Source organism: Canis lupus, chromosome 3 (assembly GCF_003254725.2).
Source record: "Canis lupus dingo isolate Sandy chromosome 3, ASM325472v2, whole genome shotgun sequence".
Taxonomy (NCBI): Eukaryota; Metazoa; Chordata; class Mammalia; order Carnivora; family Canidae; genus Canis; species Canis lupus.
Genome location: NC_064245.1, coordinates 36789278 through 36805670, shown reverse-complemented (window position 1 = coordinate 36805670; position 16393 = coordinate 36789278). Strand labels below are relative to the sequence as shown.

The window sequence follows — 16393 nt, the reverse complement described above, 5'->3', positions numbered from 1 at the left end:
ATATTATAAACAGCATATGAGGTTAGAAACTCAAGGGATTGCTCTGTATTTATTTACTCATTTTTATTTAAAAATTTCTTCCATCTTTATTGAAATATAGTTGACAAATGAAAATGTGATGAGGTGCACAACATGCTGACTTAATATACATATCCATTGTAAAATGGTTTCCACAATCAAGTTAATAAATACATCCTTTACCTCCCATGGTTGGGTTTTGCTTTGTTTTGTTTTTCATGAGAATGTTCTACTCTCTTAGCACATTTCAAGTATACAGCATTGTTAACTAGAGTCACCATGCTGTACATTAGATCCTCAGAACTTGCTCCTCTTTTAAATGAAAGTCTGTACCCCTTGACCAGCCCCTGTCCACTTCCCCACCTCCCCAGCCCCCTGGCAACTCACTGTTTCTATGAGTTTAGCTTTTTTTTTCTTCCAAAATCCACATGTAAGTGAGATCATACAATATTTGTCTTTGGTTTAGTTCACTTATTATAATGCCCTCCAGGTTTATCCATAGTATTGCAAATGGCAGGATTTCCATCTTTTTAAAAGGTTGACTAGCATTCCATTTTGTCTGTGTGTCCGTGTGTGTGTGTGTGTGTGTGTGATTTGATAATCCTTTTCTTTGTTCATCCATCCATTGATACTTAGCTTGTTTCTGTTCCTTGGCTATTGCAAATAATGCTGCAGTGAATATCATGAACACGGAGGTGCAGATATTTCTTCCAGATAGTGATGTTGTTTCCTTTGGATATATACCCAGAATTGGGGTCACTGGATCATATAGTAGTTTTATTTTAATTTTTATGGAAATCTCCAAACTTTCAGTTTACATTCCCACCAGCAGTGTAAGACTGCTATGTATTTAAAGCCCAGCTCAGTCCCCTTCCATATCAGTTTTCCAACTGCTTTGTTGCCCACATAGGCATATTCAAGAGCTCCTGCTACATCGATGTGCGCTGGTTCCCCTTTGATGTGCAGCAGTGCAAGCTGAAGTTTGGGTCCTGGTCTTATGGAGGGTGGTCCTTGGATCTGCAGATGCAGGAGGCAGACATCAGTGGCTACATCCCAAATGGAGAATGGGACCTTGTGGGTAAGCCCAGAAAAGACATGAGACTAGCAACCTTGCAGGAAGCCACTTTTATTCCTGTGCTGGCTTTAAAAGTTAGGGATTTTTCACTCTGCGTTTTAGTGTCAGCATTTATTGATCCCTGCAGCAATCTCTATAATTTACTAAGAGCTATACAATAAGAAACAAAAAACAATTAGAAAACTCAGGGCTTTCCATGAGAAATGTGCAGCTATTTAAACAAGTCATTGCTGGTATAGGTGTCCCTGTACTATTAGAGTCCATTCGATTCCTAAAATCAGGTTGGACAGAAAATTGCAGTTCATGGGAACCTATATTTGATGATTTTAAATAGAAAACAATAATTACATTTATAATAATCTAAAGCTTATAGTGTATTATTATTTATAATCATGGTGTCTTAGTCCCTTCAGGCTGCTATGACAGAGTACCATAGATTGGGTGGCTTATAACAACATAAGTTTATTTATTACAGCTCTGGAGGCTGGGAATCCAACATCAAGGTACTGGCAGATCCAATGTCTGCTGAGGGCCTACTTCCTGGTTCCTGAATGGCTGTCTTCAGTGTCTTCTGGCTATATTCTTATGTAGCAGAAGAGAGTAGGGAGTTCTCTGGGCCTCTTGTAAGGGCAATAATCCCACTGCTCCCCTCAAAGGCTCCATCTCCAAATATCAATGCTGTGGGGGTTAGCATTTCAACATACAAATATTGAGGGGATCACAGATGTTCACTATATACCACATCTAGTTCCAACTCATTAAAAAAATTCCCCCAATTTGCTCCAGGATCATTAAGACATTCCTGAATAACTCTAATAAACCAGAAAGGAAGTTTATTCAAACACTGATTACCCAGGTGTTTTTTGTTTGTTTGTTTTTTAGCATTTAACAAACTCCATGGTTGTTTGTGTGATATACCCATTAAAATAAACAAGCAGGGTCATTTTATTCAGACATGCTTCCTTTCCCCTGCTACTCATGGAGGAATCCCAGGCAAGCGGAGTGAGAAGTTCTATGAGTGCTGCAAAGAGCCCTATCCAGATGTCACCTTCACAGTGACCATTCGCCGCAGGACCCTCTACTATGGCCTCAACCTGCTCATCCCTTGTGTGCTTATCTCTGCGCTAGCCCTCCTTGTCTTCTTGCTCCCTGCAGATTCAGGGGAGAAGATTTCCCTGGGTGAGTGTCCTGATCTTGGGCAGAAGTCTGAGACAGGATGGGAGGGCCTTGATGTGAGGTCAGCTCTGTAGGGATCACTGTGGACAGTGCAGGACATGTCATGGCTTGGGTGCAGAGATGTTACAAAGCCTGCCTGGTGCATCACACACTGACCTCCCAGTGCAGGGCATCTCCCCGAGACTGTGGGCTCCTGATTTAGACTCCATGTTAGATGCCCATGCCCTCTGGAGAATCTGTAGGATTCTTTGATCTTCCACAGAAGATAGGAATGCCCAGGAAGAGACCACTGGGTTCTGTCCTGAGGTACCTTACTTTCTTCTCTCCTGCCACCCCATCCTGTTTCTTGGTGGCAGCTGGCTGGCATTCGTTAGGGACAGGAAACAGTTAGTTTAGTATTAGTTTGCTAATCTGTATATTGCCATACACAGGGTAATTTCTTACAACTATCCAATAGGAAGATAAGAAAACTAATACTTAGAATGGTGAAATTAATTTCTCAACATCTTAAAGAGTTACTAAAGGTCATATTTAGTACATATAGAAATCATCCTCAAACCCATATCTACAGTCACATAGCTCGTAAGCAGCGAAATCAAGACCATAAGTCAGATCTTCAGATTGCATTTTTTTCTCCCTGCTATACATAACTACTTCTCAATCCTAATATAATTAAGAAAATGAGAGATATTTCTGTTAAGTTCAGTAACCGTTTGTGTATTGTTGTTCTAAAGTTCTCGTTCCCAAACTTACCTCCATCTGGGACTCTGGTAAATGATCTGAACAGTCCCCAGAAAAATGGCCATGCCCATAAATACAGATAACCCTGCATTTGGTTTCAGGATGTCACTGACCGCTCCTCCACACCTCTCTAGTTCTTTGAATCTCAGGTTAGGCACAGTTAGATGGAATTGAGCCTTATCATGTCTTCTGTCTCAGGCACTGCTGTGTGTTTATGTTTTAGGGATAACAGTTTTACTCTCTCTTACGGTCTTCATGTTGCTGGTGGCTGAGATCATGCCTGCGACATCTGACTCGGTGCCCTTGATAGGTAAGCAAGTGTCAGGCCTCTCTTGAAGACATAGGCTTAGAGAGTGCCCAGAATTTCCTAGCACAGGCACAGAGCAGAAACCTGTTGTCTATATCCTGGACAGCCACACGCCCAGAGGGAGTGACTTGCTGTAACTGTTCAGAGTGAACCATGGCCTCTGCTCACCTGGGCATATATAAGGGGAGTGCAGGGAGTCCAGATTTGTGGTTTGGCTTGAAGATGCGGAAATGTACCCTTCCTCCCATTGTTCTCCCCTTCACACTTGTTCTGCAGCCAGAGATTTTTTTTCTTTAAGATTTGTTAGAGATTTGTTTCTTTATCTTGAGTTATTGTTTTTCTACAAATCCTTTGTCAGAATGGGAAGGGCTCACATTTTAACTCCTGGCCCTTGTTTCCTGAGATACCTCGATGTCTCTGGATAAAGTTAAAGCTTGTGACGAAATGTAAACAGGACAAATATGTTTTGGCCAAGACAGATATAAAGCATGACCTCCTGCCCAGGGCAGAATGGCCAAAATAGGAGATAGCATCATTTGTGGCTATGCATCTCTCTGGATTAGAATAGGCAAGAATATACAGAGGGGTGCGCAGTGGTCTAGTGGTCAGGATCTGGTACTCTTTACACTACAGCCAGGATTCTGCTCCTGGTCAGGGAACCAGACCCCCAAGCCAGTTTTAAGAATGGGAAGGAAACATTCTAACGGTGGATATTAGATTTAATATGAAAATCACTACTCCAGTTTGGTGATGGAGTTCAGAAAGAAGAACAGAGTTTGTGATTATTTCTGTTGGCCCATGCCACCTGAGGGCCACCCTGTGTGGTTAGTAAGGGAGGGTAGGAGTATGGGAGCCTGTTTATCATACACAGATACCCCTAGGCTTCACAAACTAGGAGGCCAAGGCTCTTTTTTTGTGAGTTCCCTTAATGTGTCATATTTTGGCCAGAGAGAGAGAGACTGTTGGTGTTAAAAGCCTTGGTGGGTGTTCCTATCAGTGGGTCTCACTACCATCCAGGGGGCAAAGAACCATGTTTCAACCTGACGGTCTGAGCCACTCTTCCTATCTTCCAACACAATGCTTTTAATAGAGACTTGCAATGGAAAGCACCTTCTACAGGGCACTTGCCAGGCCCTGCCTTGACTAATGACCCAGTGGGAAAAAGGCATGGTTGATGCTTAGCCCATGTCTAAAAAGATGGGATGCTGTAGGCCTCTGATGTTGTTGAGATTATTTGACCCTGGATACCTCCACGGGTCTTTGTATTAGTCTATTCAGGCTGCTATGATAAAATTGTAGGGATAGCCTACAGAACAGAAATGTATTTGCTTTCAGTTCTGGAGGTTGGAAGTCTAAGATCAAGGTGCCAGCAGGTTTGATATCTTTGGAGGCCTCTCTGCTTGACTTGTAGATGACCACCCTCTTTCTGTGCCATCACATGGTCTTTCCTCTCTGGGTGGATCCCTGGTACTCCTTTCTGTATCCAAATTTCACCTCTTGTAAGGACACAAGTCAGATTGGATCAGAACCCACTCTAAGGACCCCATTTTAACTTAATCCCCTCTTTAAAGGCTCTGTCCTTAAATACAGTCATATTTTAAGGTACCAGGGGTTAGAGCTTCAACATATGCATTTGAGGAGGCCACAGCTCAACCTATAGCAGTCACAGTTTTGTTCACTCTCCTTCAACTACTTAGAGGTTTCTGGTGCTAACTTGAAGTCTCAAATGTCCATCTCTGGCAGCTTTTCATAGGTACCTCTTGGTTCCCATGGGGGACAGAGAGTTCATTCCTGCCTGGAGAGAAGGAGGCATTCTTAACCAAGTGTGTGGCCATGCACTTAGCCTCCACACCAGGATATTCTCTTCTTAGAGCTCAGCCCCCTGGAGCTGAAAGCCACACTGAAGGTCTAATAATAAAAGTTGCCAATCAAAGAATGTCTTCCTTTTTCTAGGCTTTCTTCTACATCCTTGGCTCATATAATTTCTCATTCCTGCACCAGCCCTGCAAGGAAGGCATTGCCATCTCTGTTATGCTGGTGAAGAATTGAGGCCCAGACAGCCCAAGTAGCCTGTCTAAACTCATAGATGTCTAAACTCATGGGTGGGGTAGTGGGTTAGGGGAGAGCTGTTTCAGATGCTCAATGCTGCTTCTCACCTGGGCCAAGGGGGAAAAATGCATCCTTACCCATCAGAGCTGAAACTTCTCAGCCACGAAAGTCACTTTCACATCTTCCTCAGACAACTAACATCTCCTCCTAGCTCTTATTAGATGGGACCAGACTCACTTTCCAGAGTAATTAGGTATCCCTCTGGTGATGCCCAGGTGTGCCCTTTCCACATCACTGCCTCCATCATGTTCCTGGCTTACAGTTATCATGATGAGGACCACACCCTCACTACCCCAGTGTTTTCAGTTCCCATAACTGTCCACACTTTTCTCCTGGGAATAAACTTGTCAGAATCCTATGAGGCACTGTTAACCCTCACTGAAGGAGGAGGCCGACAGAGTTCACAAGAGGGTAGTGAGCTAGGCCAGGCCGCTTGTGTGGATGGGAAAGTGGGTCTCCTTGCTCTAGGACAGCTTCTCCTTGCTGGGAATGTTGGCGGCGGGTGGGGGGGGGTCTGCAGGCCTAGAGGTGGCCTTACCTTGCTCTAGGCTTTGCCACTGAGTCCCAGGCAGGCAGGCAGAGACTGGTGTTGGGCTCTGCCTGCCACACTGTGATGCTTGTGCCATGGAGGCCCCATGTCTCACCCTGTGTCTCTTGTCTCTGCAGCCCAGTACTTTGCCAGCACCATGATCATCGTGGGCCTCTCCGTGGTCGTGACAGTGATTGTGCTGCAGTATCACCACCATGACCCTGACGGTGGCAAGATGCCCAAGTGGGTCCGTTCCTCTGCCCTTCACCACAGGAAGTCAGGGGCCATCCCCAGGGGAGGCTCCATGGATGAATTGTCTATTTTAAAAACCCACAAACAGCTAGGTGTTCCTAAACAAAGAGCAGTACTTCCCATACCTCCTCACTTCTCTGCATCATTGCATTATCTCTGTATAGAGGATAGTTATGATGAGCATGCTTTTAGGGGTCCATGGCACTGTTCTTGTAATCTGATGTTCCAGAACAGGGTTCACATACTGACCACTCTGTATATTTTGATACCATAGTGTTTATAAAACTACTTTTTGCATATACACTGTGGAGAACTGTGCAGTGGTTGAAAGCAACAGACGACATAAGCACTCATCCATGTGGTTGGATCTTCTAAACAGAACGAGGAGTGAAAAGGGTAAGGGAGAGTGAGCCATGTAATAATACATGTAGTCAATTCACGTAGGAATGTCATCTTACCACAGGCCTATAAAATAAAGGTTAGTGGTTACCGGTGGGGAAGAGGGATAGGATAAAAGCAAAAGGATGAAAAATAAACAATTGAACCTAACAGCCTGTTGTGTCAGCCCAGGGAACACCACACACCTTCCCAGCATCTGCTTAGCACCATGCACTGGGATGTGGGTGGATGCTTATCCAACCACATACTGTGCTCCTTTGGAGTCCAGTACCTGAAGCTGTATGCCTATCCTCATCTGAGACTCGGGAAACCTTGATTAGGGTCAAACATGGCCTGGGCTTTCCTCACCTCAGCATACTGGGACCCCTTACCCAAGGCAGGGGAGGGATGCTTCCCACCCCTGATTCTTACTTGGGCCCTGCAAACTTTCTGGTCTTCTTGCCCAGAGAGCATGGCCTAGGGATGGTAGGAGCTAAAGGAGCCCTCTTGTGTCAAAACAAGCCTGTTTGCTTTGGAGACTTACAACCTTGCATCCAAGTTCAGAAGGGAGTATAAGACTCACCAACGTGCTACATGCAGGTGCAAGGAGTAAGGTGCATTTTATAACCTCCAGGAACAGGGAGTGCCCAGGCCTTCTAAAAATATTCATTATGCAACAATTTATAGTCACCAAAAAGTGAATTTAGGAAAGATCCAAATAAAAAAAAATGACCTTACCAAGTTACTGTGTTCTCTTGGGTTCTTTTCCACAGCAAATGCTTACACTTAAAAAGGACTTTCTCTCAAAGCTCATTGCATCAGCAGTGGAGTGAGCTCTCAGAAATGGTGCTATCTCCCACACATGTCACATCACTGCAGTCTGTGGGCTTGTTTTGAGCCCCCCATTAAAAGCTGGGACACTTTGGCAGACATTCACCTACAATGTCATCTGACTTTTATAACCCTGACACACTTTCTGTCTACCCTGCTTCCATTTGAAATAGATAATACATTGACATGTTTCAAAAGTCAAAATAAAAGTAAATTACAGGAAAGGAAATCCTGCTCTCACTCCTGCCCCTCACTGTGCTTCCAACACTAATACTGATAGTCATTTTAAGTAATTTCTTCATTATCCTTCAAATGTTTGTTTATGCAAGTGTAAAACTAACACCACATATTATTATTTATGTTTAAGACATGAAGACACAAAACCATATTTAATGGCCTGATAATACTTTACTGTCCAGAAAAAAATCTTAATTAAAAGCATATCCTAATTTTTCACCGATCAGCACAGGCGTGTATTAAAACCAATGGCTACAAATGAAATATGAAGCTTGTACTGCTCATTTTCAATCTATGGAGCCAACTGCATTTTTCTTTCTTTCTATGTGTATTGGAAACATAAACAACCTCCAAAGGACTTTTATTATGATGTGTTTCTATGAAGAAGATACTGCTGGTGCCTGGCTTTATGTGACATTTACGCAGCTAACCACAAAACCATAACCTAACAGAAGAGGTCATGAGCAGTTTGATAAGTGCCAAGAGGATCATTTCATCTCTTGAGATGCTGTAGCCTTGAAAGCTAATGATTCAGGCCATGGAATAGTGTGTGGATCATTGGTAGTGTGGATCACATTAGCTTGAAATGTGCTCCAGGGTATGCACAGACCCTTTCCCCCAATACACACACACACTCCATGTGTACAGCTACCCCAGGGTTAAGACGCACTCATTGCCCAATGTATTCCTTTGAGCTCTGGTCCAATCTTCCAGTGCCTTTGAAGTGGGGCATGGGCTAGAGTCACAGGAGTTTTGAAGAACACTTCATAGACTCTTTAAATGAGCTGTGGCAGCCTAAAGATATAGGTGACTTGCTTACAATAAGACCTTGAGCCAATTTATTACGGTTTTTGAAGCCTCAGTTTCTTTATCTGTAAAATGGGTGGAGGCATTATACTTACTCATATACTCATTATACTCAGAGCCCCTAAGAGGCCCAAGTGAGATGGCATGTATTCTGAGACTCCTGTGGAAGGCCAGACTGACCTTTGGATTCATGTGAGGCCATGTGTTTGTTCCTGTTCCTTACTGATCATGGAAAATCCTCCTGGGTACGCAGACAGGCTTTTCCAGGCTCTGGAGGTTTGTCCATAGGGTGTAGGCAACATATATATAGAATGCTATCTGCTGTGAACAAAGGGTTATCTTTTAAAAAAAAATTAAATTCAATTAGCCAACATACAGTACATCATTAGTTTCAGATGTAGAGTTCAGTAATTCATCAGTTGCCTAGAACACCCAGTGCTCATCACATCATGTGCCCTCCTTAATGCCCATCACCCAGTTCTCTTTACAGCTGCAGTGAACTTGCTCTTTCGCCTTCTTTTCATTGCTTGTCTCCAGACTGGTCTACTGCAGTTATCTCTGATAAGATGCCATTAAAAAGTGCTACAGACATGAACTTCACAACTTACTGCCTGTACTTGCAGGTGGGAAACATATTTGTTGTGTTGCTCATGGAATTCACCCACAATCATAAATCAAAATTAAAACCATTATCTGGGTAATCTCAGGGAAAGGGCACACTTTTCATATACTTGTCTAAATAAGCTTGCAAATTTTTTTTTGACCTGGATCATGGCCTCACATGGCTCTTTCTTTTCATTAGAGGGAAAAATAAGAAATCTCAGTGATTTCTCTCCAGTGTCTTCTATGCAAGTAGGCAATGTATGTTGATAAAGCACTTCAAACCAGAGATTGGCAAACTGTGGCCCCAGCAGTGATATGCAGCCTGCGAGCTGCTTTTGCAAATAAAATGTTACCAGAAAAAAGCCACGCTTGCTTCTTCACATGTTTTCATGACTAATTTGTACTTTATTAGTGGAACTAAGTAGTTGCATAAGAGGCCTTATGGACTTTATTATGTGGTCCATAAGTCTGCCAGCTCCTGCTTTATATTTTTCCAAGTACTTTCCCGCATATCATCTTAGTCTCCACTGCAGCCTAATGAATCAGGCTGAAGGTTCCCAAACTTCCCTGGTTCACAGCACCTTCAGTGTCTCAAGGATTTTTTTCATAGCCCCTAAGGCAAAAGAAATACCTAATGGCTTTCTTTATTACATTAGTCAAAACGACTTAATAAGTACTTATGACTGGCCACTTGGCACCTGTTGGTACAGCACACGCACCCTCATTTTCTGTTCCACATTGACATTCTTGGCACTTGCTTTTGTTTTGTTTTTTAAATATTGATTTATTTATTTATGATAGACATGGGGGGGGCAGAGACACAGGAGGAGGGAGAAATAGGCTCCATGCCGGGAGCCCGATGTGGGACTCGATCCCGGGACTCCAGGATTGCGCCCTGGGCCAAAGGCAGGCACTAAACCACTGACCCACCCAGGGATCCCCTGGCACTTGCTTTTGATCAGGACAACAAAAACCTGCTTTGCAATGATATGCTATCATTGCAAGGGACCTGATGTTATAGTTTGAACTGCCCCAGCTAGGGGATCATGCAGCATCTGATAGGTATCATAGGGTTGCCCTTGAAACAATTTTAAATCTCCAGGGGTGTGCCCCTATAAGAGTGCCATGACATACCAGGGTACCTCACTGGCACTTAGGTATGATGGACGCTAGTTACAGATGAGGAAAGACTAGAAAGAGAAAGTGACTTGTCTTGTTCACACAGCTCAGGCAGGGCTCTTTCTGCAAGCTAGCCCTCTCCTCCGACATGCCTGTCTGCCCTGAGACTACAGCCTGTCTGCCACTGAGAATTCAGCTCATCTGTAGGATGACTTCCTGCGTTGATTTACTCTAGGCTCACATGTGACTCAACCATTGTAAGGCATTGATTGGCACTGCTTGCCTGTGTAGGCTCACCTGGGAAGTGGTGGGGGCCTGTCACTCCCAGGATCCACCTAGTAGGGCTGGGATCAGGATCAGCTGATGCTCACTTCCTGTCCACCCCTAACTGCCCTGTTGTCTCCCCAGACCAGAGTCATCCTTCTGAACTGGTGTGCATGGTTCCTGCGCATGAAGAGGCCGGGGGAAGACAAGGTACGGCCAGCCTGCCAGCATAAGCAGCGCCGCTGCAGCCTGGCCAGTGTGGAGATGAGCGCAGTGGCAGGGCCGCCTACCACCAATGGCAACCTGCTCTACATCGGCTTCCGTGGCCTGGATGGTGTGCACTGTGCCCCCACCCCCGACTCCGGTGTCGTGTGTGGCCGCATGGCCTGCTCCCCCACGCACGACGAGCACCTCCTGCATGGCGGGCAGCCCTCGGAGGGAGACCCGGATCTGGCCAAGATCCTAGAGGAGATCCGATACATCGCCAACCGCTTCCGCTGCCAGGACGAGAGTGATGCCATCTGCAGTGAGTGGAAGTTCGCGGCCTGCGTGGTGGACCGCCTGTGTCTCATGGCCTTTTCTGTCTTCACCATCATCTGCACCATCGGCATCCTGATGTCAGCTCCAAACTTCGTCGAGGCAGTATCCAAAGACTTTGCTTAACCTGGTCCTGATCCCCAGCATGTAGGAAAAGCACAGACAGGCGATGCAGTTGGCTTGGGGAGAATTTGGGGTGCTAATCCCACAGCCACACTAGACGTGAGGATGCTGATTTACCCGTTGCGCTTGCTGCTAGTCATGTTAATTAGAATTACCTTGTTATTTTCAGTAATAGGATCTCAGCACGCTTTTTTTTTAATCCTCTCAGATGGTCTACTTGATATTCTTGGGACGTCCATGGGGTCACCAGCACCAACGAGAGGTCATTTTTCCCATTTTCCAAAGTCTGGTGAGCCCTTCAGAGAAGTCAGGTTGGCTCAGGACTGCCAGGGGAGACCTGTACAGTTGGTTGCATGCCTGCATGTCACTTGCCAAGAGAGTCTACATGAAAATTCAGCATATGCTTTTGCCTGTTTATAAACCTAGATTGAAAGTAGTAATAGTAATAAACCACACTCACTAGATTCATTCAAATAATTGGTAAAAGGAAACAAAACTAAAACTTAAAACCTGTTGTTTTTTTCTGCAATTCAGATTTTGTTTTCCTCTACCAGACATGGCAGACAGAAACAATTTTACACTGTTCCTACATTTTAAGAGAGAGAGATAGTTGGCCTTGGACATTGTGCTTTTACCAGCCTGATTTCTGCCAACCTACCCTGTGGGGGGAATCATGGAGGACACAGATATGTGTTGATTCTGAACTAGGACCAGCTCTGGGCAAGTCAGAGGGATTTCTGAGATCCCAGGTGACTTCCACACTTCCTGTGCTACCCTCAGACACTGGGGAATTGACTTCGCTCTATTCTGAAAAACCCAAAGGACAAATAGAGTTCTATTAGAATTATCAGCCCAATGTAATAGCTAAAGTTAAATTAAATCAGCTATATGTTTTGTTTTGTTTTAATAATTTATTAGATGCTTCTCATGTACTAGAGTTGATTAGTCTTAGAATAAATGTGTGGGTACATACAAATGCACAACATAAAGTGAAAGTATGCTATGCTTTTCTTTATGTATCAAGGCCAGGGGGCAGAGTCTGGGACCTCTTCTGGTTCCTTGTATGACAGGAACTGGGAAGGAGATGATGTGGCCAGTGGTTTCCTGGATGAAATGCCAGTGGAAGGCAGCAGGAGGGGCTGGCAGGCTGTACAACCAGTAACTCAGTCTCTTGCATTTAGGGATCTGCTTTCCCACAGCTCAACTACCCCAGCTTTAGCCAAGAAAGATGGCTTGAACAGGTAGATTCATTGGAGATAAGCATTTTGAAAGCAAGGGAAAATTTAATTTTTTTTATTTTTTAATAAATTTATTTTTATTGGTGTTAAATTTGTCAACATACAAAATAACACCCAGTGCTCATCCCGTCAAGTGCCCCCTCAGTGCCCGCCACCCAGTCACCCCCACCCCCCGCCCACCTCCCCTTCCACCACCCCTAGTTCGCTTCCCAGAGCTAGGAGTCTTTCATGTTCTGTCCCCCTTTCTGATATTTTAAACCCATATGGTGACACAGTTCTCCACTTACATTATCTAGCTGATACTGATCACTCTGCCTCTTCCCAGTCTTCTTATTTTTTAATGAGATTAGAGGGAGACACAACAAAATCTCTCCTGTTCTGTTGTTTCATCTAGTAACAGATCAGAGCTCGAAACTACAGAAGGCTTGGAGCTCTTGGGGTTCCTTAATTTGCTTCTAACCCCTGAGATCGGTATATTATGAGGGAGATTAGATTTTCAGAGCAAAAAAATTGCATACCTTTCTCCAGCCATTTATTTCACTCATTTCTGGGTAATGCACATGGATTTGTTTGTGACAAATACCCACCATTTGCTTCAACGTGGATGAAACTGGAGGGTATTATGCTGAGTGAAATAAGTCAATCGGAGAAGATTTGTTTGCACTGAGGAGAAAGGAGGCTTGTGCATGCTGTGTGTGTGTGGGTGGGGGCACTTAAGCACTGAGTGTGCAGTAAAGTGTTTAAAACCTTGTTTACGACAAGAAGGCTGATAAGTTAGGGCATTCTAGCATCATGCCCTTTGGAGCGGGGTTGTCCTCAGAGTTCACCCATTCTACATGGGACAGATGAACAATGCACAGTCTTTTTTCTCTTTTCTGTCTATTGTAGACACAGGTAGAAGTGTTTTGATAAAAAGAGAATGCTTCATTTCTTATTACTACTGCAAAATGAATCCCTACAACATTTTTTCTTGAAAAAAAAAACCTTTTTGATTTTGTATTTTATACAGAAAAATATTTTAAAAAGCAAACAAAAGTAGTTTATATGTTGACCACTCAAATAATACTCTGCCATTTAAAAAAATAATAATAAGGAGAAGATGCACATGTAATAAGAAAAGTGTTAATGGCTACAGGGGCTACCAGTGAAAGAACTTCTGGGGACTGGGGGCCATTTCCAGAAAGGAAGAAAAAGAAAAGGAGGAGGCCAGAAGGGGGAGAAAGGGAACATGAAGAGAGACTCCTTTACTACAGCTCACGCTATGCACAGCTCTCTACATTTTGCTTTCTACACTTAGTGTTTTATCCTTCCATAACAACATATAAAGATCTACCTCATTCTTCTTAATAGCTGCTTACCATTCCATTGTCTTGGTGCACATAATTTCTTTGGTTAGTCTATTAATTAACATATAGAGTATTTCCAGTTTTTATTTTTATATACAAATCTGTAATTAGCATCCTTGATTTATATCTTAGCATACTTTTATGACCATATCTTGGTATAAATTCTAAGGTGGAAGTAGAATTGCTGGATTTAAGGCTATGTGCATTTAATGTTTTGGTAGATATTGCCAGATTACCCTCCAAATACTGATCAATGGATATACCTACAAAAGTATAATGAAAAGGCCAATTACTCAACTTTCTCAGTACTGGGTATTATCAAACTTAATTTTTTTCCCAATCTGGTGAAAAATTATATTGCAGTGTTATTCTGATTTAGTTCATTTTATTATGAATGAATATCTTTCAGATATATTTTAGAAATTTCAGTTTTTGTAAATGTATGTCTTTTACATAATTTTGGATTATTTGGCTTTCTCTTAATAAATTTGCCTGTGTACTTTGGAAATTTTCTTATATCTTGAAAATATTCCAATTTGTTTAGAAAATATTTTTATTTATTTATCTTTTGATGTTATTTATTGATTTGGTTATTTCTTAGCATATAGAAAGTTTAAAGTTTTATGTTGTCAATTTATCCATATTTGCCTTGGTAGATCCTGGGATTTGTTTCCAGTTTTTTTGTTTGTTTGTTTCCAGTTTTAAAAGGCCTTCTCCATTCTAAGGTTATAAATAAATGTACTCATATATTCTTCTAAATTCTTATGGTTTCACTTGTTTACATCTTTTAACTCCTTGGAATTCATTTACTGCAGAAAATGGCAAAAATGCATCTTTTTTTCCTCTCCAAATGGTTAGTCAGTTGTGCCAAAAAGTATGTAATAGTGTATCCCTGTAATACAGTTAATCTTTTCCCCATTTTTTTCAAAATGCCACCTAGTTTGTAAACTAAATCCCTATAAGTGTTTTAGGGCTATTTCTAATTAATTTGTCTCTCTGTAAATGCCTTTAGTTTCTGAAGCCTTGTTCAGGGTAATATCAAATTTTCATATGAATATCAATATTTTCAACTCAACCATCCCCTCAACACTTCTTGCCTCATCCTTCCACTTTTTCTCTCTCTGTCTCTCATACACATTTTTTAATTTAAACAAATTATTTTAGATTTGTGTGGAATCAGAAAACACGCCGAATAGCCAGGGGAATTTTAAAAAAGAAAACCATAGCTGAGGGCATCACAATGCCAGATTTCAGGTTGTACTACAAAGCTGTGGTCATCAAGACAGTGTGGTACTGGCACAAAAACAGACACATAGATCAATGGAACAGAATAGAGAATCCAGGAGTGGACCCTAAACTTTATGGTCAACTAATACTCGATAAAGGAGGAAAGACTATCCACTGGAAGAAACAGTCTCTTCAATAAATGGTGCTGGGAAAATTGGACATCCACATGCAGAAGAATGAAACTAGACCACTCTCTTGCACCATACACAAAGATAAACTCAAAATGGATGAAAGATCTAAATGTGAGACAAGAATCCATCAAAATCCTAGAGGAGAACACAGGCAACACCCATTTTGAACTCGGCCACAGTAACTTCTTACAAGATACATCCACGAAGGCAAAAGAAACAAAAGCCAAAATGAACTATTGGGACTTCATCAAGATAAGAAGCTTTGGCACAGCAAAGGATACAGTCAACAAAACTAAAAGACAACCTACAGAATGGGAGAAGATATTTGCAAATGATGTATCAGATAAAGGGCTAGTTTCCAAGATCTATAAAGAACTTATTAAACTCAACACCAAAGAAACAAACAATCCAATCATGAAATGGGCAAAAGACATGAAGAGAAATCTCACAGAGGAAGACATAGACATGGCCAACACGCACATGAGAAAATGCTCTGCATCACTTGCCATCAGGGAAATACAAATCAAAACCACAATGAGATAACACCTTACACCAGTGAGAATGGGGAAAATTAACAAGGCAGGAAACCACAAATGTTGGAGAGGATGCAGAGAAAAGGGAACCCTCTTACACTGTTGGTGGGAATGTGAACTGGTGCAGCCACTCTGGAAAACTGTGTGGAGGTTCCTCAAAGAGTTAAAAATAGACCTGCCCTACGACCCAGCAATTGCACTGTTGGAGATTTACCCCAAAGATACAGATGCATGAAACGCCAGGACACCTGCACCCCGATGTTTCTAGCAGCAATGTCCACAATAGCCAAACTGTGGAAGGAGCCTCCTCGGTGTCCATTGAAAGATGAATGGATAAAGAAGATGTGGTCTATGTATACAATGGAATATTACTCAGCCATTAGAAACGACAAATACCCACCATTTGCTTCAACGTGCATGGAACTGGAGGGTATTATGCTGAGTGAAATAAGTCAATCGGAGAAGGACAAACATTATATAGTCTCATTCATTTGGGGAATATAAATAATAGTGAAAGGGAATAGAAAGGAAGGGAGAAGAAATGGGTAGGAAATATCAGAAAGGGAGACAGAACATGGAAGACTCCTAACTCTGGGAAATGAACTAGGGGTGGTGGAAGGGAAGGAGGGCAGGGGGTGGGGGTGAATGGGTGACAGGCACTGAGGGGGGCACTTGACGGGATGAGCACTGGGTGTTATTCTGTATGTTGGCAAATTGAACACCAATAAAAAATAAATTTATTATTAAAAAAT

General features: G+C 42.6%; 1 protein-coding gene across 5 annotated transcripts in view; it reads left to right on the top strand.

The window, feature by feature from the left end:
- CHRNA7 (cholinergic receptor nicotinic alpha 7 subunit) overlaps positions 1–14449 on the top strand; it is a 135002-nt gene extending 120553 nt beyond the window's left edge. For 4 of the 5 annotated variants that reach the window (XM_049108004.1, XM_049108002.1, XM_025437399.3 and 1 more), the window contains 5 exons: positions 929–1096; positions 1976–2272; positions 3234–3320; positions 6093–6202; positions 10591–14449. In XM_049108004.1, coding sequence (XP_048963961.1) covers positions 929–1096; positions 1976–2272; positions 3234–3320; positions 6093–6202; positions 10591–11109 — 1181 coding nt within the window. In that variant the 3' untranslated portion in view covers positions 11110–14449. The remainder of the gene's footprint in view (positions 1–928; positions 1097–1975; positions 2273–3233; positions 3321–6092; positions 6203–10590) is intronic. The other variant, XM_025437403.3, reaches the window with a different exon arrangement.
- The last annotated feature ends 1944 nt before the right edge of the window (positions 14450–16393 follow it).